Source organism: Pavona decussata, unplaced genomic scaffold (assembly GCF_977016875.1).
Source record: "Pavona decussata unplaced genomic scaffold, jaPavDecu1.1 SCAFFOLD_106, whole genome shotgun sequence".
Lineage (NCBI taxonomy): Eukaryota > Metazoa > Cnidaria > Anthozoa > Scleractinia > Agariciidae > Pavona > Pavona decussata.
In genome coordinates this window covers 1,673,268-1,697,500 of record NW_028145520.1, presented here as the reverse complement: position 1 = coordinate 1,697,500, position 24,233 = coordinate 1,673,268, and the positions used below count along the sequence as shown (strand labels likewise).

Below are 24,233 nucleotides of genomic sequence, written 5' to 3'. Positions count from 1 at the left end.
ATTCAGTACATAAAATAATAAGCCACCATCAGAGGTGGAGTAATATGTCCACCCTGACAGCTTCAGTGTTCAGTAGAATTTGAATGCACTCAAGGAAGATTTTTGGCCTGATAAGCATTGGTTTGTTTGTATGTTAGAGTTCTTATCCTGCTAAGATCCTGACAAAAATACTGGAATCTCTGTGAGCAAACCAGCCTACTGCCCATATGACCAAAAGACTGCAACAAGATTTAATGATAAAATGGGTAACCTAACATCTCTGTAGGTAGCCATTTCACTTACTGAACTGGTCAATATTCCATATAGACAGCCCCAAGTATTTGGAATTCCATATTTTAAACAAACATCGAACCATTATGATATGATTGGATTTTGAAGGTTTGTAAGGATAGCACACACTGTCCACCTTCCAGCCAAGGACAATGGCACAACCTGATTAAACAGTTGGAAGTTCTTAACTTTGTTTATGGCTCTTTCCACATGAATTCTTTCAGAAGTGATTTCTTGCGTAGCAATTACTTCAGATGGGTTCTGTTGACTTCTGGAACGAACAAATGGAGGGATATTAAGGCCAACGCCCATAGGCTCAAGAAGGTCAGAAATAGCGAACCCCTTGTCAGCGATAACAATGTCTCCAACTGGAAAGGGGAGTTTAAGGAACCCAGACCTTACTGTGATTTCTCTGTCTGAAATGCTGCCAGCATACAGTTGCGAAATAAATGTAATGTGACCACTGGGGGAAATTCCGATGAGACCTTTGAAGGTTGTGTGGCTTTTGTAGGAGGATTGTTTCACTGTGCAAAACCAATGAAGATTGAGTTTGGTACTTGATTTTAGTTGAAATCAAGATGAACAGCCACGGGCCAAGCTTAGTCCCTTGGAGGACCCCTGCTGGGATTGCTCCTTACTCAGAGAAGTAGTCAGAGCCAAGCTTCACTCATTGCTTGCGGTCGGTTAGAAAATCGATAATCCAGAACAGAATAGCCTTAGCGAGATCATAGTTGTGCAGTTTATTGATCAATATGTGATGATCGATAAAAGCGAAGGCTTTCTTGAAGTCGAACAGGACTGCCCTTACTGTGGCTCCAGTACCGTCGGTCGCACTGTTACATTCGTGAATCATGCTGATAAGCGTTTCAGTTGTACTTGAAGAGGGGCCTGTACCAAACTGCCTTGGATCCACTTTTGCGAGTACGGCTGGTTTGATATAACAGTCAACGAAAAACTCCTCTGCCAGTTTCGAAAGGATAGGTGTAAGCAAAATTGGTCTCAAATGGTTATTCACATCCTGGACTGGAGTTTGTTTGGGAATAGGAGTAATGTTAGCATGTTTCCAGGAATGTGGTAGTTTAGCCTCCTTGTAGGAGCAGTTGAGAATGTCCGTGACAACTGGAGCAAGGAGGTCTGCGTTCTCTGAAACAAATTCTCGTGTGCCAATAGTATTTCAGTTTTTTAGAGATAATGTCTGTATGATATCTAAATTGTTGTATTTATTTTCATCAGAATGGTTACAACAGATGGAACAAAAACACATTTTTAATACCTAAAATGTTTGCTATTAACTTGTATTTGCTAACAGCAAGTACGAACATTCTATTAACTTTCCATGCCGAAGCTCATAACATTGACCACCTTGCTAAGCTCATGATTAATCCTTTGCACGTATGGGACTTAATCTAATGTGAGGTTATACCAGCAATACCATTGCTGGTGTAAGGCAGTTTGAGTCTGCCAAGCTCCAAGGCAGTATTATTACTGGGCTGTGCTACCTTTAGTTAACACTTTTGATCTCTGAACACGTTTGCTTCCAGTTAAAGTAGTGGCACATGTTGGTCTCGTGATATAAGTAACTTAAAATGGTAACAACAACTTTATTGATCAATGCAGATAGCATACATTTTCACACATGCCTACATATAGCAACTGAGGCTAGTCAAGGTAGGCAGTGTGGGGATGCTATACATACATAAATTTATGGAGTACCGGTTAGTAATTATTGAAATGTTATCTTAAGTAACTTTTGTTATTGATTTTTTTGGCCAAGTGAAAAGTAAATGCATAGGTTAGTCTACCAATGGAAGTAATTTAGTAATCATCCTATTTCAAAGTTCCTGTTGCTGTAATACAACATAAGCCAGTTACAGGTTCATGGAAAGGTACATTTATGCATGGTGTGCTGTTTACTTGAGGATGGTCATAATCGTTTAATCATCATGCAGCAATGCATGTTCTTAAATTTCATAAGGTAACCTGTTTACTTTGCAAGACCATTGCCTTACGAAACATAAATTTTATCTGTAAGACACACTTGGTTTTTGTTTATTGAATGATCTTTATGATGGCAGTGATGCTGAAATAGAGTCAGCCTTTGATGATGATTGAACCACCTTCAGTAGCATCCTTCAAACTGCCACCACTTTTGATGACTCTTTGCACAGCACTTCATCTGCCAACACTCCACTATACCCTGGAAGTTCTGTCACCCTTTTGCAAGCTGTTACAAGTCAATTTTTATGGTTTTCATCAAACCCTGGGATAAGTAAACAAAGCCTTTCTCACCAATTTCATGTTCAAAAGTGTTTACTTCCCCCTAACAATAAGCTGCCCAACAATTACGAAGAAGCCTATACTATCATAAAGCCATTCCTGACCAAGAGTCTCTGTTTTCATGCTTGTCGTCGTGACTGTGTTTTGGCTTCTGATGTTCATCAGTTTAGTAGCCTCATGAAATGCCCCAAGTGTAGTGCCAACCGTTTTTCCAGTAAGAATATTCCAGCAAAGCATTTTCTGTATTTGCCACTTGGACCACGTTTTGCTCGAATGTATGGGACAGCTTCTTTGGCTCAAGTTGTCCACTCCTCAGTAGAAAGTGACGAAACTAAGGCAATGACTGCTTTCCAGCATTCCCCTATTTGGAAGTCATCTTGTGACCCAATCAGTGCAGTTTTCCTTCAGTCATCTTTGGATGGAATGAATCCATTTAATAAGAACAAAATATGGTATTCAATGTGGTCTATCACCATCACCATGTTGAATTTGCCGAAGCAAATCAGGTACTTATTTGGAAGGATGTTCTTGGTTTGCATTGTCCCAAGCAGATCTATGATGCATACAAGAAGCCTCCCTTTCCATTTAAGTGTGAAGTCATTTCCTACATCCTTGACTATCCTGGTATTGGCAAGGTGTTCAATGTTCTTGGGTCGGGTACATACTGAGGATGTGCTTGGTGTGAAATCGAAGATAAGTACCTGCAAATTACACCTGTTACTGTTGATATTGTTATATTACCTTTGATTCAACATAACTTTGTTTCATATAATGCCAATGTGATAAAATCTACACTTACATGTAGTGCATCCATTTCTGCAGTCCTCGTATCAATGAGAAATCTATTTTTAAACATATCTAATTGGAAAAACTTTGTCAGACCATTTTCATGGAGTGGAGAAGAACTGGTGATGTACCTAAACAATGCGTGTATATAAGGAACATTAATTTTTTTGTGAAAGTTGACCCTGAAAAAATGGAAATGGATGTTCAATTTTCGCTTTTTTTGGAAAATGCTGAAAGGAAAGAAAGAAAAAGGACATTCAATTTTCATTTTTCAATGTGTTAAAAAATATAGAAACAAATTCATTGAATTCGAATTTCATTTTTTTGTTTACAAGAATGAATTCATAACGTGACATGTTCATTTCCCTCACTTTTGTGGTGAAGACCAAACATTGGCCTACCCCATTTAAAAGATGGCTGAACATGCAAGGGGTGTTGGTGATGACAGGGTCAAAATGTCAAGTTAACAGTGAACAATTAGTCGTGGTTACACTAGCCCTTTACCTGTTGGCCAGTTGCTTGTACTCAGGCCCTCCCTGAGGGAAACTTCATCCGGGCAACCCAGAACCCGCAGTTGCAGTTGTCATTGTAGAAATCCCTCGTGGTCAATCGCGACTGAGGAATAAAGACTGTGTTGTGTTTATTGAGTTATCAGTAGTGCCTGTGTCATCGACCCCGGCCAACATACCCATGGGTAACTAGCATTTACCCACAGGTAAGGATGTTTTTGTGTGTAACCGCTTTTCCCAGACCAAAACTCCCTTTGGGTTATTTCCATGGATACATCAAAGATAACAAAAGAATTTCCCACGACAGTTCCTGAACTGAAAAGTGAAATATATCTGCTCCCTGAGGTGCCTTGGCCAATCATCATGCAGAACGTAGCAAACACAGGAAATCGCCTGCTATGCTCTGAGTTGACCTCTGATACGCTTGGCTAATTTCGCGCTTACTGGTACCACAAGGTGAGATGGCAGGGTTTCGTGCAATACTGTGAGTATTTCTTTCTTTATTTTCACGAGTTTGCTTTTCAGACTCTCAGTTACGAAGTTGATCAAGTTGTAACCTTTTTGTTTATCTGTTTATAGGAACACTAGTCAAAACGAAGATCCCTACTACAACAGGTATTTCTTTGTGGCAAGAAACCAAACAAGGCCGCAGGGAAACCACACCTGTAATCCCCTGTATGATGTTGGCAGAGCTCAAAATCAGCCTCTACCGCACCATCCAGCGATGCTAAATCCCTACGCAATATACCAGAACCCCTTGCCCAGTACTAGCAATCACCTTCAGTTTGAACCAGGCAGGGACAGTGCTAGTCTAAGTCCAACAAGTGAAACGTCGAACAGAAGTGACGATCACAACAAGCGCAGTAGCTGGACGTTAACCCAAACTAATTATATTTTACCCTGAGGGGAGTTCTTTTACAGCCACACACGGGTTTGAATCCCGTTGAAGTTGTGTTTGCTATAATAAAGCACTCACTTTAGAAGATACAGTGTTGGATTTGAACTTGTTATTCCCTGAGTGCAGCTTTAAAAACATAACCATATGTTCTCTATGGTGTTTATGTTTTGTTTTCTTATTTGGGCAATTGATTCAAGTACAGTAATAGCCCGCGTATAAGAACCTGGCTTTTAAGAACCTGTTGGGCTAAAATTTTCATTTTAAGCCCCCTCCACGTAAGAACCTATTTAGGCTAAAATTTTAAGTTAGGTTCTTATCAGTGGGGTTGCTGCGAAAGTGTATAGGTAAAAACTGCTGAATTAAGATCATCCATCTATTTAAAAGTAACTTGACATAACCTTTTTTTTTTCTTGTACTGTATGTCTATTGTGTTTTTGGCCATTATACTGCATTATGAGACACTACTTTGTGTCACTTTGTGACACTTCTTTTAAATTAAGATTCAGAAATCATTTATGTTCATTTCGTAATGAGCGCTACAAACATGGTACCGCGCTTAGTAAGTATATCTGGAGCCTAAAAGATCAACAAATTGCGTATGAAATTAAATGGCGGCAAGTTACACAAGATAGGTCCTATTCGAATGTATCTAAGAGATGTAATTTGTGTTTGTGGGAGAAATTTTTCATATTATGCAGGCCGGAAATGTCAACTCTCAACAGCAGAAATGAACTCGCATCAGGTTGTAGACATGCTAGAAAATTTCTATCAAACAGTGTTCTTTTTTAGTTACTGATAACGATCCCGTGTGACACGTCACGCAAAGAAGTTAGCATCTATTGTCTATTGTTCTGTATTTTCAAATTTCTCTTATTGTAACCATTACTTCTGGCAGTTGCCTGATGATTGCTTCACAAGAAGCATGAAACTCAGAGTAGCGAATAAATGACTGAATAACCTATCTCTTGCATATTATTACATACGTATGTATGTATGTATGTATATTTATTAAAAACTGAATCATTGGATAATGCAATTCAAGACTTTTCATTGGCTTAGCTATCATGGTATATGAGCTAATATACCATAACCTACAAATATGGTAAGTGTATGCGTCAGCTTAAAATTAAAAGGGAGCTAAAAAAAATTTTCTGAGGAAACAATGGCAGCCGGCGAAAATCGTTTCGCGCCGGAGTTAAATGAAAAAAAAGTCCTTGAACTGTTACAAAACGCAACACCGGGAAACACAAAGAAAGCCACAGAGTATGGCATGAAAATATTTCAAGGTAGCAACTTCAAAACTTTATTTTGACAATTTAAGCATCTGTGTTTATAGTTTAATAATGCGAAGCAAAACAATGGAAGTTGAGACAATTTACAAATTAATTAAATTAATTGGTTACATTTCACTAACCTTTTCAGACTGGCTTTTGACTTCTGGGAACAAATTTAGTGTTACACCAATCGAAGAAATGCGTAAAGAGGAACTCAATGCTTGCCTTAAAAGTTTTTATACATCAGCAAGAAAACAAGATGGTCAGTTTTACAAGTCATCTTCCTTGAAGGCAATTCGTGCAGCCATTGACAGGTATCTTTGCACGCCTCCACACTCCAAACAGTGTTCTATCGTTGTCGACCCTGCTTTTACCGAAGCAAACAAGATCTTAGATGCATTTGCCAAGGAACTGAGAAAGTCTGGTGTTGTGCATAAAAAGGCCATCTCGAAACATCAAGTTGAGAAGCTCTTCCAAAGCAGTGAACTTGGTCCGGCAGACACAAAAGATCCGGCACAGCTTCAAAGAACAGCGTGGTTCTACCTTGACATATACTTTGGAAGACGTGGCAGAGAAAATCAGCGAAATATGAAACCTGCCATGCTTGCCCTCAGAGCTACTCCACAAGGAGAAGAGTATTTTGAGCTTAACAGAGAGTTTCCCGGCTCGTTGCCAGCGACGAAAAATCATCAAGGTGGCCTTTCCGATGCCGAAGATGAGTCGGATGCGAAAATATTTTCTGTGCCAGAATCTGCCAAATGCCCGGTGAAAACCATAAAAAATTACTTGTCCCACTTGAATCCTAAGTTAGATTGCCTTTTTCAGCGTCCACGGGAAAAAGCAAGAAGCTTTAATCCTGACGAAGATAAAGTGTGGTACTGCAATTCACCTCTTGGAGTGAACATTCTAGATTCGATGTTGAAGTTAATGAGCTCTCGAGCAGGGATCCAGCCTCATCTCACGAATCATTGCCTCAGGGCAACTTCGGTGACCATCCTTTCTGACAACAACTGTGAGACGAGGCACATTAAATCAGTCACCGGCTACAAGTCCGACCATTCAATCGAAAGCTCCAACGATCGACCTTCCCTCAACCAGCAAAAGAAGATGTCGGAAGCGCTCAGTTCGTTCCTTCACGGCCACGAAGCCACTTCAGCTCACAAAGAAAACACAGCAGGACGGCAGCTGGATTTACACGCTACAAGCTCATCTACCACTGCAATTCAAGCATCCCCAGCGTCAGTTCTCGTCCAGCATAATCAAGTGACAGTTTCCAACAACATGCATGACAACTACGCACATGGCGAACAAGGGCTGCATCGCTTTCCTCCGCAGTTTAACTTTTACAACTGCACCAATGTGCAAGTTCACAATAATTTTAGCGGAAGCGGTTAAACTGTGTATTGTAAACATTAACAGAAAATTTTTTCACTTATTCAAGGAGCGAAAATTTGACAAACTTGATGCATTTTGATCGTCGCGTTTTATAATTCATTTAGTACAACGCGCGCAGGATTTGACAGTTCAGTTAATAGACATGTGACATGTCATGAAATGAGTTAAACCGGAAATTACCTGTATATTGTAACATCCGGTTTTTTCTTACAAAATAAATTCGGGAAGATTTGTCTCATCTTGGGGGCGTTTTTAATAAAACAATTATTCCACTCGCGCTTGTTGGATATGAGATGATTATAGCCAATGAGGCGCGCAGCGCCTCGTTGGCTAATTACCATCTCATATCCAATGTGCGCTCGTGGAATAATTGTTAAATATATATATACCTGGATTTTTGAAAACATAGCCCCCAGAAATTGGGCACATTTTGAGACCTTCTAGGCTGAAGGAATATGCTAGTCATTAACAAGACTTCAATTAGGGTTTATCACAAGATTTTAAGCAAGGTCAAAGAATAGTATGGGAGAGAAAAACGAAAGAGGCTTTTCTTTGGAAATTGACATGACACTAATTAAAAACATCTGCATGAAATGAAACATGATCTGTGAACTTCCTACAAAATGTGTCAGAATTTAGCAATGATTAACCGCGCCAACGCATCTAAAATCTCGCCCAAAACCCGGTCTTTTAGCGCTCAAGTCTAGCTTTCTTCAACAGGATCGGCTTTTTGAGAGAAAGACAGCGTTTCAAATTGATTTTTCATGTTCATACTAGATTCATGCTGCACGCAAACTAGAATCACGGTGACCGAACATCTGCAGGAAACTATTTTTGAAACTCGAGAGCGGAAATACCACCTAAAATCGAACTTCTTGACTAATCGATCACTAGCCTAACGACGCTACAGTTATAAGGGTGAAAAATAATCGAATAGCTTTTCAAACTCACGCTTTTTGAAGACAAAATCCTTGCCCATCCTTGCTAGTGTTTTCCATACTAACTTAAGTCCTGGATGTTGAAATCAACATTTGAAAAGAGAAGGGTTAGCGCCCTTTTCCACCACAAAAATATACTAAGTCTTTGGCTGGCTCAACAATTCGCGGAAATTTCACGTTGCCCGGATGGAAATCATCCCTAAGACCTACTTTTTAAAGCCTTAGACTGTCACCTCCTCAAGCAAAGCACACAATATGCTATCCTTTCTAGTTCACGCCCGAGTAACTGAAAGTTACCCATTTAGCTCAAAACAGAACTAAATAGGGAGCATATTAGATGAGGCAGGACGCTGCGCTCGGAAGACTTCTTCCCTCACTAGACTTAATGATGTCCTCAGGAAAACTTTGCTTCAGGAAGCCAAACAAAACGCTAGGTCTAATGACTTAGTCCTGAAATCAGAGCGCACGCCGAATTCAAAGCCAAATCGTTGTGCGGTTAAAAAACGTCTGAGAGAGAGTAGCGCTAGGTTAGCAAAACAGGGAGGGAGGGGGGGGGAGAAAAATATTTTGATTTTATAAATATCTGCTAATGACCCTTTATTCATTCTTCTTATTGACTTACAATCAAGAGAACAATGCAAAAAAATATAATAAATAAATAAATAAAATCTCACAAGAGAAAGTAACACAAGGCAATATTTCTGGAGCCATGTTTTCAAAAAAACAGGTATATATATATATAGTATATTCAGATGAAATTCATATGAAAATATAAGAACCTATTTTAAGAACCTTGGTAGCCTAAATTTGCTTTAAGTACCATTTATATAAGAACCTATTTAGGCTAAATTGAAAAATTCAGGTTCTTATACGCGGGCTATTACTGTAATTGACATTCGGAAAAGGGACCAATTAGCCTGCAATGTTAATCCAAACCTATAATAAAACTTCAATTTCAAAACGAAAGCTATTTGATTGACAATTATATTCATCTTAACACGACTGTGGTCAGTGTACAGTGTTTACATTTGATATTAAGGGTTTTGCCAATGCTGTGTGATTCCGTCATTGAATTCCATATGAGTGTATGCATACTCATCAAAGTGGTGCTGATCTGCATGTCCCTGTGTGGCTGGCATGTGTGGGTTCAAGGGAGAGTATTGAGAGTGATTAAATCTGTAATTGTTTACTTTAAATCCACGTCGATTTGATGAAGGATGACTTATATTTCCTGGATGCTGCATGGCAAAGAGATGACAACCGTTTGTTGATGCCGGCAGGTATGTTCTTTGTGGTAATCGGTGGGTGGTTGCTCTCGCGATGGACATACTGCAGTGTGGTGTTAGGTTTTGTTAGGTGTTTGGTTTCGCCGGCATCAACAAATGGTTGTCATCTCTTTCATCAGACAAAGCGTCATTTGACCAAGCCGCACCTCCCTACCAAAAAGCTCTCAATGAAAGCGGATACCACTACACTCTACACTACGAACCGACTTCGACCGCCAAACGGAGAAACAGACAACGAAACAACATCCTCTGGTACAACCCCCCCTTCAGCAAAAATTGTCAGCAACAATATCGGGCACAGATTCCTCTCCCTAGTAGACGAACACTTCCCTAAAGACCACAAACTTACAAAAATCTTCAATCGCAATACTATCAAGATTAGTTACAGTTGCATGAATAACACTAAACAAACCATCGACAGCCACAACAAGCGTATTTTGAATTTATCCAAACACACTGATGAAACCGCAGATAACACTGTTGACAGCAAATTATGCAATTGCCGGCAAAAGAACACATGCCCACTTAACGGAAACTGTCTCCAATCATCAGTTATCTACCAAGCAACCGTCACACGCAAAGACAACAACACTTCTGAAACATACATCGGGCTCACAGAAAACGATTTCAAGACAAGATACAGAAACCACTCTGCATCATTCCGTCACGCAAAACACAGAAACTCAACTGAACTCAGTAAACACATCTGGACTCTTAAAGACAGCGACATTGACCACTCTATCTCATGGTGTATCATTTCATCTAGCTCACCTTACAACAGCTCAAGTAAAAGATGTAATCTCTGCCTCAAAGAGAAATTTTTAATTATCTGTCGACCGGATCTGTCATCACTGAACAAACGTAACGAACTAGCATCTTCTTGTCGCCACAGAAAGAAAGCGTTACTATGTAACAACTAAGCATTGCAACATTTAAATTTTAAATTTTTCCGCAACGGTAATTATGTAACTTTTTTAGTATATAAACGATGGTTATGTATATTCTTGTCATTAAAATCCCCTGAAGAGTGAGAGATCACGAAACAGGCTTGTCGGGATGAAAGTGTAGTTTTTTTCTTTATTTTCGATATACTAGGCTCTACTTTTATGTATCGAGCACTGTAATACGGAAAAATCAAAACACAGTCTTACTTACATATATTATATACAGTACGTTTGAACAAACCTCATTGTTTATTTCCCTACACGGTTTATTTAACTTATTTGTTACCTTTATATTTGTTTTTAACCCTTCGAAACCCTGTAGAAATCACTTCTTTTTCTTGCCTTAATTCTTGAACATAGTTTTAACATTCTTCCTTTGTCATGTCTGCAAGCTGTTTCATGGGATTCGATGGTTCAGCCTTTCCAAAGTCAGTTTCCCATTCTTCTCCAAGAGATTTCCTGATGTGCTCCCACATAAGGACCTTATCAGAGTCCCATTCTATAGCTTCGCCAAGCTTTTGACGTTTATAACTTCGGGTTGCTAGAAGAAATGCGTCTGTTTTTTCTTCACCCCATTTCCAACGTGACGACGCCATCTTGTCTTGATGTAAATTACGCATGCGCTACTCGATCCAGTCCACAGAGAGCCCTATTTCATACAGAAACGAGTGGTTTTTTTTCGTTTACATGATACTGTTGCAAGATTTCATACCGGAATGAAATTCTTGCTCCGGTACAACAACCGGGGTGAACTTGCGCCGGTATGACTCGTTTATGGTGGCCGAGAACTGCCACTGAGTCTTCAGCACATTTTTTCTTTTTTTTTCTTTATTATAAGTAGATTGAATGTAAAACGAAATGAAAATAACATTTAAATCAAATAAAAATGCAATAAAATGTAAAATAAAATGCAAGTAAAATCTCAATCAAAATACAAAAGGAATTAAATTTAAAATGCAAAGTTAACTCCATTCAGATTAAAATTGACTGCACTTTAAAAGAGAATGCAAAACAGAATATAGGTAGAAGTCAAAGTCAATTAATATTCAATAAATTTTGTAAAGAGAATGGAAAACGAAGTTAGTGGCAGTGCTCAGGCATGCAAAGATTTACTTTCGTTTTAAGTAAAATTGAAAGTACATTATTCGCCTGCCCGAGCGCTGCCACTGCCAGACCCGCCCCAGGCCTCCAAACCAATGACTCCCATAAAGCCATTCGCGGTTTGGTTTGTATCCGCCATTTTGTTCCATTACGACAAACATGGCCGACTCTACTTGGAAAGAGGATGATAAGTTAAAAGAAGCCATGACACAGCTTGTTCAGCAAGGACCCCAAAGGATCGAGGTGCTGGACTTTTATGACAAGAGTGTTGAAGTTTAAGACGTACAGACAGCAGTAGGAAATGAACTGAAAGGGCCTGGTACGCTTTTAGGTTACCGGGCTATGCACAGAAAACTCCGCCAAGAGTATGGCATAAATGTAACCAGAGACCAAGTTTACAATGTCATGACGGAATTGGACCCAGAGAGTCTAGAAGCACGCGGTGGTATTGGGGCGGAGAAAAAAAGACAGAAAGGAAATTTTACTACAAGGGGATCAAACTGGTTTCACTCGTTAGACGGCCACGATGAACTTATGGGATACCAAAATTCGACATTCCCATTGGCTATCTATGGCTGCCTTGACACAGCAAGTAGAAAACTGCCTTGGTTACGATTCTGGACATCGAACTGTGACCCCAAAGTGATTGGACGGTGGTATTTCGATTATCTTTACAAGACAAGAGTGATGGCTGCAATGCTGAGGGTAGACAGGGGCACAGAAACTGGGGTAATGGCTACATTGCATTCCTTGTTACGAAGACATCATGGTGACATGGACCCAAGTGACTTTGTTGTTTATGGACCTTCAACTGAAAACCAGGTAGCTTAGTTACTATACAAGTTCTTACAATATACATGGAGCCATTTTTAACGTTTAGCTTTGAAATGAGTTCTTGTGAGGGGGCGAAACTTTTGCTCAGTCCGTTGATAATGCTATCCTGTTGGGGTAGAGAGGGGAGGGTTATCATCTACTTTACTGCTTATAATTCTAGAGGAGACGACAGATACTAAGTCATTACAATGTCATTTCAGGTATAGATTGCATGCACAGATTATAAGGCCTGGTTTATGCAAAAAAGGTCATTTTTGAATTGCTATTTTGGAAACTATTTACTGCTATAATAAAGTAAATTATAGTGTATTATCGTTTGTCTCACAGTGTACAGTGTAGTCACTTGAAGGAAGTAGAACGTAACGTTTCCACTGTAAAAATTGGTTGTTGCAGAACACCTCAAGTAACAGTCAGACGAAGTTTACTGTGTGCACCTTTGAGTCCATGCTGTCAGACAATGAGAAATACGTGAAGTCTGGAGAAAGGCGAAAGCAAACCAGTACCACAAGTGTGAATCCAAACGAATCTTCCAGGCAGCTGGGCCAGTGTTAAAGTCAGTGTCATGTATGCCTCTCCATTTGCCTGTTGGTCTTGGCAAGCAAGCCTTAGAGCTTGTTGAAAAAAAAGCTATTGCCATTGATAATGCCATTAAAGATGCAAATGGAGAGGCAGACAATGACCTGTCTGAAGCAATCACCGAACGAGAAAACCTGTTGCAGGCTTGTTCTGAACTACAACAAAAGATGGACGAGATGGAGCAAGCTGCCAATGCCAGTGTAGAGCAGTTGCCACAGTTTGTCACAGAAACAGCATCCTTTCACCAAAAGGATGGACGAAGGTATATGAGCTTAACAAAGGATTATGTGCTAGATATTTGATACCGGTGGGGTTGTTTCTGCAAACAAACAGACAAACAAGCAATTATGTTACAAACATGCAACTAGAAAATAAATGGATGAGCTTACTTTGAATAGGCCATTACAGCTTTCTTTTTTGTTTGTTTGAGTAACAAAGGATAAGCTTTCCAATAGCACAGCAGTTAAAGGATAAGTATCACGAGTAGCGCATGCGCGACCAAGGGTCTCGAGATTTGAAAACGTCTGGCAGACGATTTCAAAGATCACTTGCGAAATTCAAAATGGCGTCTACGAGCGGAGGTACTCGCCGTGGCGGTCGACGAGAAAATGCTGGACGTAAGAGGTCATTTGAAAGTACTAAGGAAAGACAGAGAGAGTGGGAAAGAGCTCATAAAAGGATATCATTAGAGAAGAAGATCTTTCAATCGTGGCTTCAGGCTAAATTCTTGGCTGGATACGAAAACACCAGTGACAGCGATTTCGCGGCACATTTGTTGTCATTGGAGTATCGTAGAAGGTAATTGGAGTTTGTTCTTGTTGTTTCATCTACCTTCCAAACCAGATTTTTGTACTAATGAACTTTATCTCTTTTGCTGAAGGGAGTTGCAAGATGATTTGCGATCCCAGTTGAACACTCGTAAGCCTCATGATCAAGTGCACGTGGAACCAACAACAACAGCAGGTAGGAAAAGGCTCTGTTTGTATTCGTCGTGGATACAAAGCACCAAGCGGTGAACATTTGTGTATTTGTATATTTCTATTTTCCGAAAGTTTTAAAATTAATAACATCAATTTCCCTTGCACAGGGCCACAGACCTCTACTCCTGCAAGGCCTTCAGTGCCGGTTGTCACTGAACCAGCTACTGAATCGCCCATCGCTTCCCAAGAAATCAATGTTGAATTCGACTCTTCCTATAATTCTGCTCAACTCGGTGACAGAAAAGCAGAAAAAAGGTAAGTTTACTTTAAAACGTCCAGGCTAATCGTTTTAGTGTAACTACACAAATTTCATTTATGAGCTGACTTCTTTTCTACATAAATTTCAGTTTGAATTCTTCCCTGTTCTCTGAAGACGAAGCCTCTGACGACTCAGAAGAGCTAAACTGTAATTATGTAAGGTATGAACGAGGAAAAACTAGCCATTTCTTTTTTAGTTTTCCCTATTTTCTTTTGAAGTGCATGTGGGGCTGTATACAGCATGAATGAGGTTTGACATCATTGGAGGAAGTAATCCCGCCTAGCCTGCCATAGGAATTAGTTGGGTTGGTAATTTTCTCTTGAGTAAAAGAAGGGTTGTCTGGGTTTATATAAACCTATGTAGATAACTGAACCACCTGTGTGTGTGACACATAACTCCATTTTACAGAAGGTCACAAACCTTGCCTCTTTTATGTATGTACAGCTGTATGCTGTTTTCAAAAAAAAATATTAGGCTTTTTTATAATATAAATGATGGAAATTTATTACCTTCTCATTGCTGCTGTGGTTGATGTTTTTGCTAAAAAGAAAATTTATTGCACCCTGTTTTTCTATTTAGTTACCAAGAGCTCTACAGTTCTGCAATTCAACAATTAAATGATGAAAAAGCTATTGACACTAGTAGTGATGGAGAGTCAGATATCTGTGATATTTCAAAGTAAGTATTATTGTATTTTGCAGCATCCTCAAGACTGTCACCATAAAAATATGAATGTTTTGGTTTGGTGCTTTTTTTTTCCTGTGTGTGATTATCTTTGGTTCTATTTTTCCAACTAGTATCATTCGTACATGTATTGGTCGAGGACTAACTTTCTGTATGGTGGAAAATGTTTCAAAACTAGTTTGTTTGTTTTTTTTTTCAATTTCCCTTTGTTCCAGGTTATTACATGAGTATGGGACAGTGAAAATAAAATACAATCTGCTTTTAAAAAGTGTCAACCAAAGATAGATATAAACCAAGTTATAATAAATTTCTGATGATTTCTTCCACTGATAATTATTGTATTGCATTTACTTCTTTCCACAGTGCAACTTTTAGTGAAGACATGTCATCAAGTGATGAAGAAAATCTAGGTCTCGAAGAGAATCTTGGTGAGGAGGAGAATGTGAGTGACGAACAAGTCCAGGCATCTGTTGAGGACAGCGATTCGAAAATGGTAGAAGATGTCGCTGACGTGTCTACCCCGCTTGAATATGGGCCTCACAAAAAACTGAGCAGGGGAGAAGAGCAATACAAGTACCTCAAAGAGATTCAACTTGTAAAGGAGAGAAAATTTATATGTTCCCTGGACTTACTTCTAGAGTTGCTTGTTGGGCGTTGCCAGTTTCCTGGTTGCTTAAAGGTACCAAAAGTGAAATATCATTTTGTTGGGGCCACAGTTGTTGTTAACAGCTATTGTGAAGGTGGTCATAAACATAGGTTCTGCTCTTCACATGAAGTGAATGGAATGTATGCCAACAACTTGCAGTCAGCAGCAGCTGTCCTGTTGTCAGGGAATAATTTTGCTAAAGTTAGCAGAATGGCAGATTTCTTGGGTCTTGCTTTTCCCTCAAAGGCTACATTTTTTAGAATGCAGCGGTTGTATTGTTTTCCTGAGGTGGTAGAGTGGTGGTCTTGGATGAGAGGTGAGATTGTGAGTGAGTTTGTTGGGACTGAAGTTGTGGTTGGTGGAGACGGGCAGTGTGACTCCCCAGGATTCAGTGCCAAAAATATTTGCTACTTCTTGATGGAATTAACATCAAACTACATTCTTGAGATTGAGGTGCGTGACAAGCGTCATGTGGGACTTTCGTCAACAAACATGGAAAAGGAGGCATTAAAGAATGCACTGAGGAGGCTCTCCAACGTGTTGAAAATCGTTGAAGTTGCAACAGATGCTTCAGCATCTATAAAGAAATTAATTGGTAGGTATACTGTGTAAATGAGTTTGAGTGCAACTGGCATACACATGTCTTACTTGTTGGTTTACCTTTTGTACCTTTTTGTGCATATATACACAAATTATATCTAAAACCAGACCCATTTACATGTACATGCACATTTTTTATACAGTATTGACATGACATGTTATTGAAAGAAAAATAATTATGAAATAAATGTTCTTTAACTTTCAACAGCAGATGAGTTCAATAATGTCTTCCACAGCCTTGACGTTTGGCATAAATCAAAGAGTATTGGAAAATGTTTGCGAAAGGTAAGTGTCTCTGTGTGCATTACATAGGTACATGTAAAAGCTATCTTAGCAACTACAATGTTCACCACTCACCAACCCCCTCAATCATTAGGCAAGAGTTGTTGATGCCAGTGAAATGGTAAAATGCCATTGATTCTTGGGATCAATGTACATTTTCCTATTATGTATCGTCAAATTGAAGCATCAACATCCCCCTGGATATCTGAACTTTTGAAAATTTGCTTGTTGAAATTCCAACCCCTCGGCTCAAAAAAGCTGTTCAAATGCCCCACCCATTGTTACTGAAATACATTTGTACCTCTCCAAAGACAAATTAAATGAAATACCTCCCCAAAGACAAATTTCGTCTTCAATCTTACCCTTCCAAGGCAACATTTAAATTCCCCCACCTCGAGCACGATGCACAGTCAAAATGCCCGGGGGGGGGGGGGGGTGGGGGAGGGAGGGGGGGAATGTTGAAGCTTCAGTTTGAGTGGTACATTACTTTACAATGCTGTGACCAGTAATTTTTATTTTTGTCCTTTTTTTTTATCAGGTAGGACAGGCAAGAGGGATGGGGAAAATCAAGGATTGGACAGACCATATAATTCGACATTTTTGGTACTGCAGCAGTGTTTGCAAACTTAATCCAACAACGTCAGATGAAGAGGCATTGAAATTAATGAAGGTATGTTACCTGGTAGATTACCAGTATACATTGTCTGAAATATTGTGGAAGGATTTACAATAACAATACTTTGTTGATTTGTGTTATCATTTATCCAATTTTTCTGTGCACCTGCTCACTTACACAAGACTGCTCACTACACAGTGGCATCCATGCATAGATACTTGGGCAGTTCATACATGTAGGTATGCACGAATCTCAGCATAGAAAGTATCTCAGTAAATGTTTAAACAGGTAAAATTATTCTGTTGGTAGATTGCTTGGATATACATGTACCACAAACTTAGAGCACTTTCATATTGATGTCATCTTTCTTCTTTTCTTTTTTTTTTTTTTTTTCAAAGGACAAGTGGATTGGCCTCTTACATCATGTCTGCAATTCCCATGAATGGCTAAATGGGCAATGTGATCATGGAGAAGAAAGCCACGACCCTAACCTCCCGTGGTTTGATAGGCGTGATGCTGATTTTGCAGAACTGCAAAAAATTGTGCTTAACAAGGAGTTGCTTGAAAGCTTCAAGTACTATGTGAGGTTTAGGTAAGATACATCAACCTACTGTCCTTTTAACAGTATTCATTTTGTATTCACTGTTTTGGGAAAACTATGTGCAGTTCATATGTGAATAACACAAACTGTTATAAGATAGTAAAACAGTTCAACCATTAGAACAACAGGAAAGTGTACTTCTTTTGAGAAGGAGTGCTAAAGTCATGAAAACGGTGTCTCACCACTGTAACTGTTGTCAAGTGCGTAATCATTGTCTTTCTTGTTACTTGTTACAGACACACAGGAAGTATCGAATGCGCAAACAGCCTGTCCCTGGTCTACACACCAAAGAGTACAGCATTCAGGTATACATACACTGCATGCATGTCTTTTTGATATAAACAATTTTCTTCAGCATGCAAATTCTTCTCAATGGGTTCCAAACTTTTCATGAGGTGCACTGTATACAACGCTAAATAACAGCAGAATACAGTTTATGAAGTAGAATCCATATGAAAATTAGCCATGTGGAATTTTTCGTCTTGAGCCAATGACGTCACTTCCTGTAATTTGAGCCTCAACTTCCGGAACAAGGCCAAGTAATGGCGGCCGTGAAACCTTGAATAAAAGCTAAAAAAAAAATACTTCCAATCGCCGTAAAGGATTGAAATTTGGTAACATGAGTAAGAAGGTCATATTCTACACGAAAATGCAAAAAGATGGAAAATGAAATTTTTGTCCCAGGGGCACTTTAAAGTTGATCAATCTTTTTTGCTTAAAGGGTAAATTATCAATTAAGTTATGTCATTGAATACTTAAAATATAGTTATTTAGACAGAAAGTTATTGAGACTTGAGTTACTCACAGCAAGCAAAGTGATCATTCGACACAGCCTGAAATTTTTAAGCTGACACATTCTTGCACTGAGCATTCAGTCTAACTAGCTAATTACATACACTTGTATGTTGTAGTTTACAATAAATTATTTTCAAAACCAGTCCCATTTTGTTACATGTATTTCCATTTGTGTTTGTGGCTTTCAGTTACAGAGCTTACAGGGTCAGAAAGTACTTAGCTGCAATAGACTGGAACTATCACCTGGGTCTCCCTACGGCCAAGAGCAAGACTGGAGAACAGGTTGTATCCAGAAAGTACAACCAGCGTACAAAGCAGTGGGACCTGAAGATACTGAAGGCTGAGAAGGGATATGAATACATAGCAGTTCTCATAGCCAGAATCTTGCATGCTAGGATGGAGGATATTGATATTGTTACCAGGAATGTTTCTCTCAATGATAGTGATCTGCGTCTGTTGGCTGCTACGATTGCTGCCATTCCTCCACCACCCTCGACCGAGTTAATCAAACGGCGCAGTAGGTTCAGTGTGCCCTCAAGAAATGTAGACCCGGAGAAAGGTGAAGAGAACATCCCATCAACTATGGAACATTGATGTTTATGCTATAGCGCCTTTTTTGAAGGTGTTCAAAGGAACAGCGAACTTTGCCAATTTCAATTTTTCTATATTTCTATAATTCTGTGAATTGCAGTGGTTATACTTCTAAGTTTTCTGTATACAGCTCTTCATTTGCTGTCAATTAGTGAAAACTACAATAACTGCTTACAGGAAGACTGAGGTAACCTGTAAACTGTATTTTAAATTTTCTGCACATAGTAACAAAATAATAATTTTAGTATGAGAAATAATAACAGCAGCTTTCATTTACTGTCAATTTTAATTTGTGAAAATGAAGTTAAAACTACAATATTATTACAACTCAACTGGTTCCAGTACATGTAAGACTGAGGTAAAATGTAACTTTTATCAGGAACAAAATTAATATACCAAACAGGATTTGTTTACAAATAACTTCCTTATAAATAATCAGTCTGATTCATTTGAAAAGCAGGAGTAGATTTAGCCTAATGTTTTTTTTTTAATTTTCTGCACCTTTTCCAAATGAAATCATTTTGGCAGATATATATTTGATAATTCCTTATCAGTTGTTATATACATACAGTAACCCTTTGGATTTTTATTCCAAATAGTCAAAAGATATTGGTTCATTAGAGAGTTGATTTAGACCAATGAAACAAATATGTGTTATCCTTATTTACACCAATGATATGTAGTCAAAAATAAACAAAGAAAACAAGTTATGGCAAGAAGTACAAGTGGTGTCATTAATTGAGAAGTTGTCCTGCCAGTCACTGGGATATATAGATTACAGAGAGCATGAGGTCCAGATACTAGGAATATGTATGTATTTCTCATTCTTATAAATTAGCTCCAGAAGTATATTCACAATATATGGGGCAAAAAACAATCAATTTTGCATACACTAGGTATGCAATATTCTTGAGCTTGCATCATCAAACAAATGAGATTTTCCTTTTTTCATACTGGCACAAAGCTAGTATGCAAATATACCAAAAAGGATTCCTTTATCTTATAAATAATCTGTCTGATTCATTTGAAAAGCAGGAGTACATTTAGCCCAATTTTTTTTTCAATTTTCTGCACCTTTTTCCAAATGAAATCATTTTGGCAAATATATATTTGATAATTCCTTATCAGTTGTAATATACATACAGTAACCCTTTGGATTTTTATTCCAAATAGTCAAAAGATATTGGAACACATAGAGAGTTGATTTCGACCAATGAAACAAATATGTGCTATCCTTATTACTACCAATGATATGTATTCAAAAATAAACAAAAAAAACAAGTTATGGCAAGAAGTACAAGTGGTGTCATGAATTGAGAGGTTGTCCTGCCAGTCACTGGAATATATAGACTACAGGGAACATGAGGTCCAGATACTAGGAATATGTGTGTATTTCTCATTCTTATAAATTAGAGAATATATTTGGTATGCAATATTCGTGGGCTTGAAATATCAAACAAATGTGATTTTCCTTTTCTTTATACTGGCACAAAGTTAGTACTGATGAGTATACTGGTCACTTCTGGGGCTCAAAAAAGGGGTGGTTCTAATTTTTGTTACAGAAATTAAAATTGTAGCCTCCGTATAAATTATATGTCCAAGCTTGATGACAAGTGGGAAGAAATCCACTCCCATCAACAACCTAATGCTCCCTATACCCCATATATACCCCAGTGACTGAGGGGAATTGTGCCCTTATTTTGAGAACAACACAAGAAGGGCACACACGCCGGTTGCCCTTCCCTAGATGCCCATGTCTGGCCAATATAAACTGTCTATAGGCCGCCTTACGGAAGGATCGCGTGCTATTATCCTCTCTATCGTTACGGATATCGCCTGTGTTGCGAATAGACAGCTGCAACACATCGTGATCTAGACATAATTTGTTGAAATGTGCTGTTGTTGAGATGCAAGTTCTTTGCCGACAACATTTGTTCTCTATTTCTTGTGCCATTGGCCTGCACCGGCCACATATACACCAATCAGGAGCTGCAACACTCCCTGATGGGCCAGGATCAACATTGCCTGCTGGCGATTCCAATGTTGTGGGGGTTCCATTTGCTAGATTGGTTTCATTTGCTTCATTGATCTCATCAGCCATCTCTGCATCCTCAGTTCCCTCTGCATCAAGGTCATCTTCCATGATGAGGAGAGTATGGATATAATCCATACTTCCTACCCCCCTGCGAAGACTTCGTATGGCTATTTTCCTCACCATACTCTCATCCAGTGTGCCAATAAATTCCTACAAACGTTTAAAAGCATTTTATTAAATAATCAAACATATAAAAAGCAGACCTATCCAAAACAATAATTGATTTGTTTATGATAAGCAAAACACTTATGGTTAGTGAGTAAACGTGTACACCCAGAAGCACATCAATGAAGATACAACAAACACAGAGGCAATTTAAAAATGGTTGAAGATAATTTTGCTGATATTTTGAGCTGGGTAAGTGTGGTAATGTGTAGAATTTGCATCAGTTGCGAACAACACGCACATATAAACATTCACACACGTGGCATAAATTGTACGAGAGTATTAGCTCTCACAACAACAAAGTTTCCTCAACTTACAGACAAGCGACGGTAAAATAAAAGTGAGAATGTAATACCTTAACGTCGCGGTTTTCTTTAAGTCGTTGCTGTTCCTCCGTTGAAACATCGGAGGCATTTGAAAGACAAAAACCATCGACTCTAGTTGGTCTCGCTCTTCTCTCAGCGGGTCCTGTAGATGTGTTATCGAGCGAACCCTAAAATTCGAAAGGCACAGAAAATAAATAACTGAATCGGCCTGATAATAAATTGGAGCAATTTTAGACCGTACACATACCCTGTTCCTGCAAGGTTTATCCTTGGTTCCACATTTGCAGTTGCTTCCGCAGAGAACGTTTCTTCCTTTGCAAGGGCATCCTCGGTTACTATTCTCCTTTCGTTTTGTAGTGCAAGCACTTTTGCATTTGCAGCAAGTTGAAGGGACAGAAGATGCTTCCTAAAAGGCAAATAATAAATTCTGAGCGAGGTGTTTAACATAAAATTAATTAAATGCAAAATACATGCAACATATTTCCACTCACCGACAAATCCATAATGGCGGCCGGTGATCTCAGAGTCGCGCGAGAGCGATCAGGCTCGCGCATGCGCTACTCGTGATACTGTTCCTTTAACGGCTATTAAAACATGGACTTTGATATTCTTATGTTTTAATACTGTTTGAATTCCAGTGTGCACCTTAAAACGATTAACCCCAGTTTTGGTCCGCACAAATATTTCACATTAAAATAAAAAGGCTTACATGAACTTTTACAGAAAATTCACTTTTCTAGTTATTCATAATTCAGTGCAAATTAAAAAGGTGGGAAGAAACAACAAAATACTAAAATGTTAGTGACATAAGACTATTCTAATGTTACAGGTTTCAAGTTCACACAAAAAAGGCTGTGAGAGCAAGAGAGAAGGCAACAGAACTGACGAAACAAAGGGATCAACAACAGAAACAAGCGAAGCAATACCAACAAAATTTGAGAAAGTCCAAAGATCGGCTGCAGAAGGTCAATGAAAGGATAAGTCATCTGAAAGGTCCCTTTCAAAAGAGACTTGATTCCACATTGGAAGAGATGAATTTGAAACGACAAGTTTATCACAAAGGTGCTTTGGTGGGCAATGATGTGGCAAAAATTTTGAGAACACAAAAAATTAAGAAAATAGTAAAAGTCTTCAAGCCACTGAAAGTCAATTTATGCAGTGGGGACACACAAGTCTACAGTCACTCCAAGACAATGAACAAAATCTCAACATTGTTATTCAAGTTATCTATGTGCTTTAACCTGTACTCAAGAAGCTCTCCTCTCTGCTGTCATGAAGTTGCTTTTCTTTCAGTATGGTGTGCCAGTTTTGGGTCTTGGTTCCCATTGAATTTTCCTGATGCAAGCCTTCTTCGAAAGTTCCATGTGTTGACCTTCCATGTCCCGGAAAAAGCAGTCCTAAAGGGAACCATCGGCATGGAAGCAGAGCATTGCTCTGAAAGCATTCATCCAGTAGTAAACAAACTTGACGGTGTGTATGCCACTACCCAGAATGTGTGCAACAGGCTGGTACTGGTGACCAAAGGCCAGTGGCCACAGAGCAATCCAACCCTCACAAACTTCAGGCAGCTTCAACAAAGGAAAGGAAGATCAGCAATTATCACCCCTGTTGAAGAATAAGTTTGTTTGAGGTGATCAGCATTCCAAATTAAGTGCGATGTCACAGAAGAAGAAATTCTCTTGTGCGCCAGTTAATTTAAAATGTACACCTAAAACGTATGACTGTGACCAGCTTAGGAGATGGCTCAGGTGTTTCAGGTCCTTCCACAACTGGAATATAATTGCATTTCTTGAAAGTTTGAGAATCTGACTCTTTCCCTTTTTGAAGCTATTTATGTGCAAATGGTTTGAATCAGTGAAGGAATGTTTTAGAAGGACGCTACACACAGAAAGAACGTCTAAAGTGAAATGATGGTTGAAAGTTTACATTTTACAGCTGCTTTCAGTCGTACATTTTGGACGTTTTGAATTAACTAAGGCACACCGGAGACTGTGAGAGACACTGTTTTTATCATATCGATCATGTTTCTACTTCCCATTGGCTTTAATTCCCACTATTTTTACTAAACTAGGCCAGTCTCCATGAGGCTTAGCGTGTATGACATCATACAGTAATGCAATTTAAATGGCACAAGTTGTAAACAACATTTATGATTTGTTTAAGTCTTCTTGCTCTGGTTACTGAAAATGTCCGGAAAATCTAGAATGTTTTTAGCCGTATTGTAGTTTAATTGGCTATATTTGACAGGAATGCAAATTCACACTCGCTGCTAGAGGTAATCTGCGGGTGATATCTTAAATTTTCTTCAAGTTAATAATATTTGTGTCTCGTGGTTTTTTATCAGATATGAATTTAACAATCCTGGGGCAGTACATCGCATCAATGTTAAAAATCTAGCTTTGCTCAAAAGAATGTCTTCAGATTTTTCATTTTAATTAACCTGATTAAACTTATCAATATATAGTTTTCGTAAGAAAGCTGCAAGTAGAACTTAAGTTAACTATG

The 24,233-nt window shown here is 38.8% G+C and overlaps 3 protein-coding genes and 2 pseudogenes across 3 annotated transcripts; 4 read left to right on the top strand and 1 right to left on the bottom strand.

Moving 5' to 3' along the window:
- Positions 1-6,162: 6,162 nt before the first annotated feature.
- On the top strand, positions 6,163-7,409 carry LOC146471168 (zinc finger MYM-type protein 2-like). Its single transcript, XM_085121221.1, has one exon. It carries the CDS (start codon positions 6,213-6,215, stop codon positions 7,407-7,409), a length of 1,197 nt encoding a protein of 398 aa, XP_084977347.1. The 5' UTR covers positions 6,163-6,212.
- Positions 7,410-11,836: 4,427 nt separating this feature from the next.
- On the top strand, positions 11,837-12,635 carry LOC146471167 (uncharacterized; annotated as a pseudogene).
- Positions 12,636-12,899: 264 nt separating this feature from the next.
- LOC146471164 (uncharacterized) lies at positions 12,900-23,347 on the top strand (annotated as a pseudogene).
- Positions 13,651-20,442, top strand: LOC146471166 (uncharacterized). Its single transcript, XM_085121203.1, has 11 exons — positions 13,651-13,886; positions 13,969-14,051; positions 14,176-14,323; positions 14,416-14,487; positions 14,907-15,005; positions 15,375-16,252; positions 16,466-16,542; positions 17,078-17,209; positions 17,554-17,747; positions 17,993-18,061; positions 18,740-20,442. The coding sequence occupies exons 1-11, from the start codon at positions 13,651-13,653 to the stop codon at positions 19,143-19,145; spliced, it is 2,394 nt and encodes a 797-aa protein (XP_084977329.1). The 3' UTR covers positions 19,146-20,442.
- LOC146471165 (uncharacterized) lies at positions 20,577-22,253 on the bottom strand. The gene is made up of 4 exons (XM_085121190.1): positions 22,220-22,253; positions 21,976-22,134; positions 21,758-21,895; positions 20,577-21,387 (listed from the first exon to the last, which is right to left on the bottom strand). The coding sequence occupies exons 1-4, from the start codon at positions 22,229-22,231 to the stop codon at positions 20,785-20,787; spliced, it is 912 nt and encodes a 303-aa protein (XP_084977316.1). The 5' UTR covers positions 22,232-22,253; the 3' UTR covers positions 20,577-20,784.
- Positions 23,348-24,233: the final 886 nt, after the last annotated feature.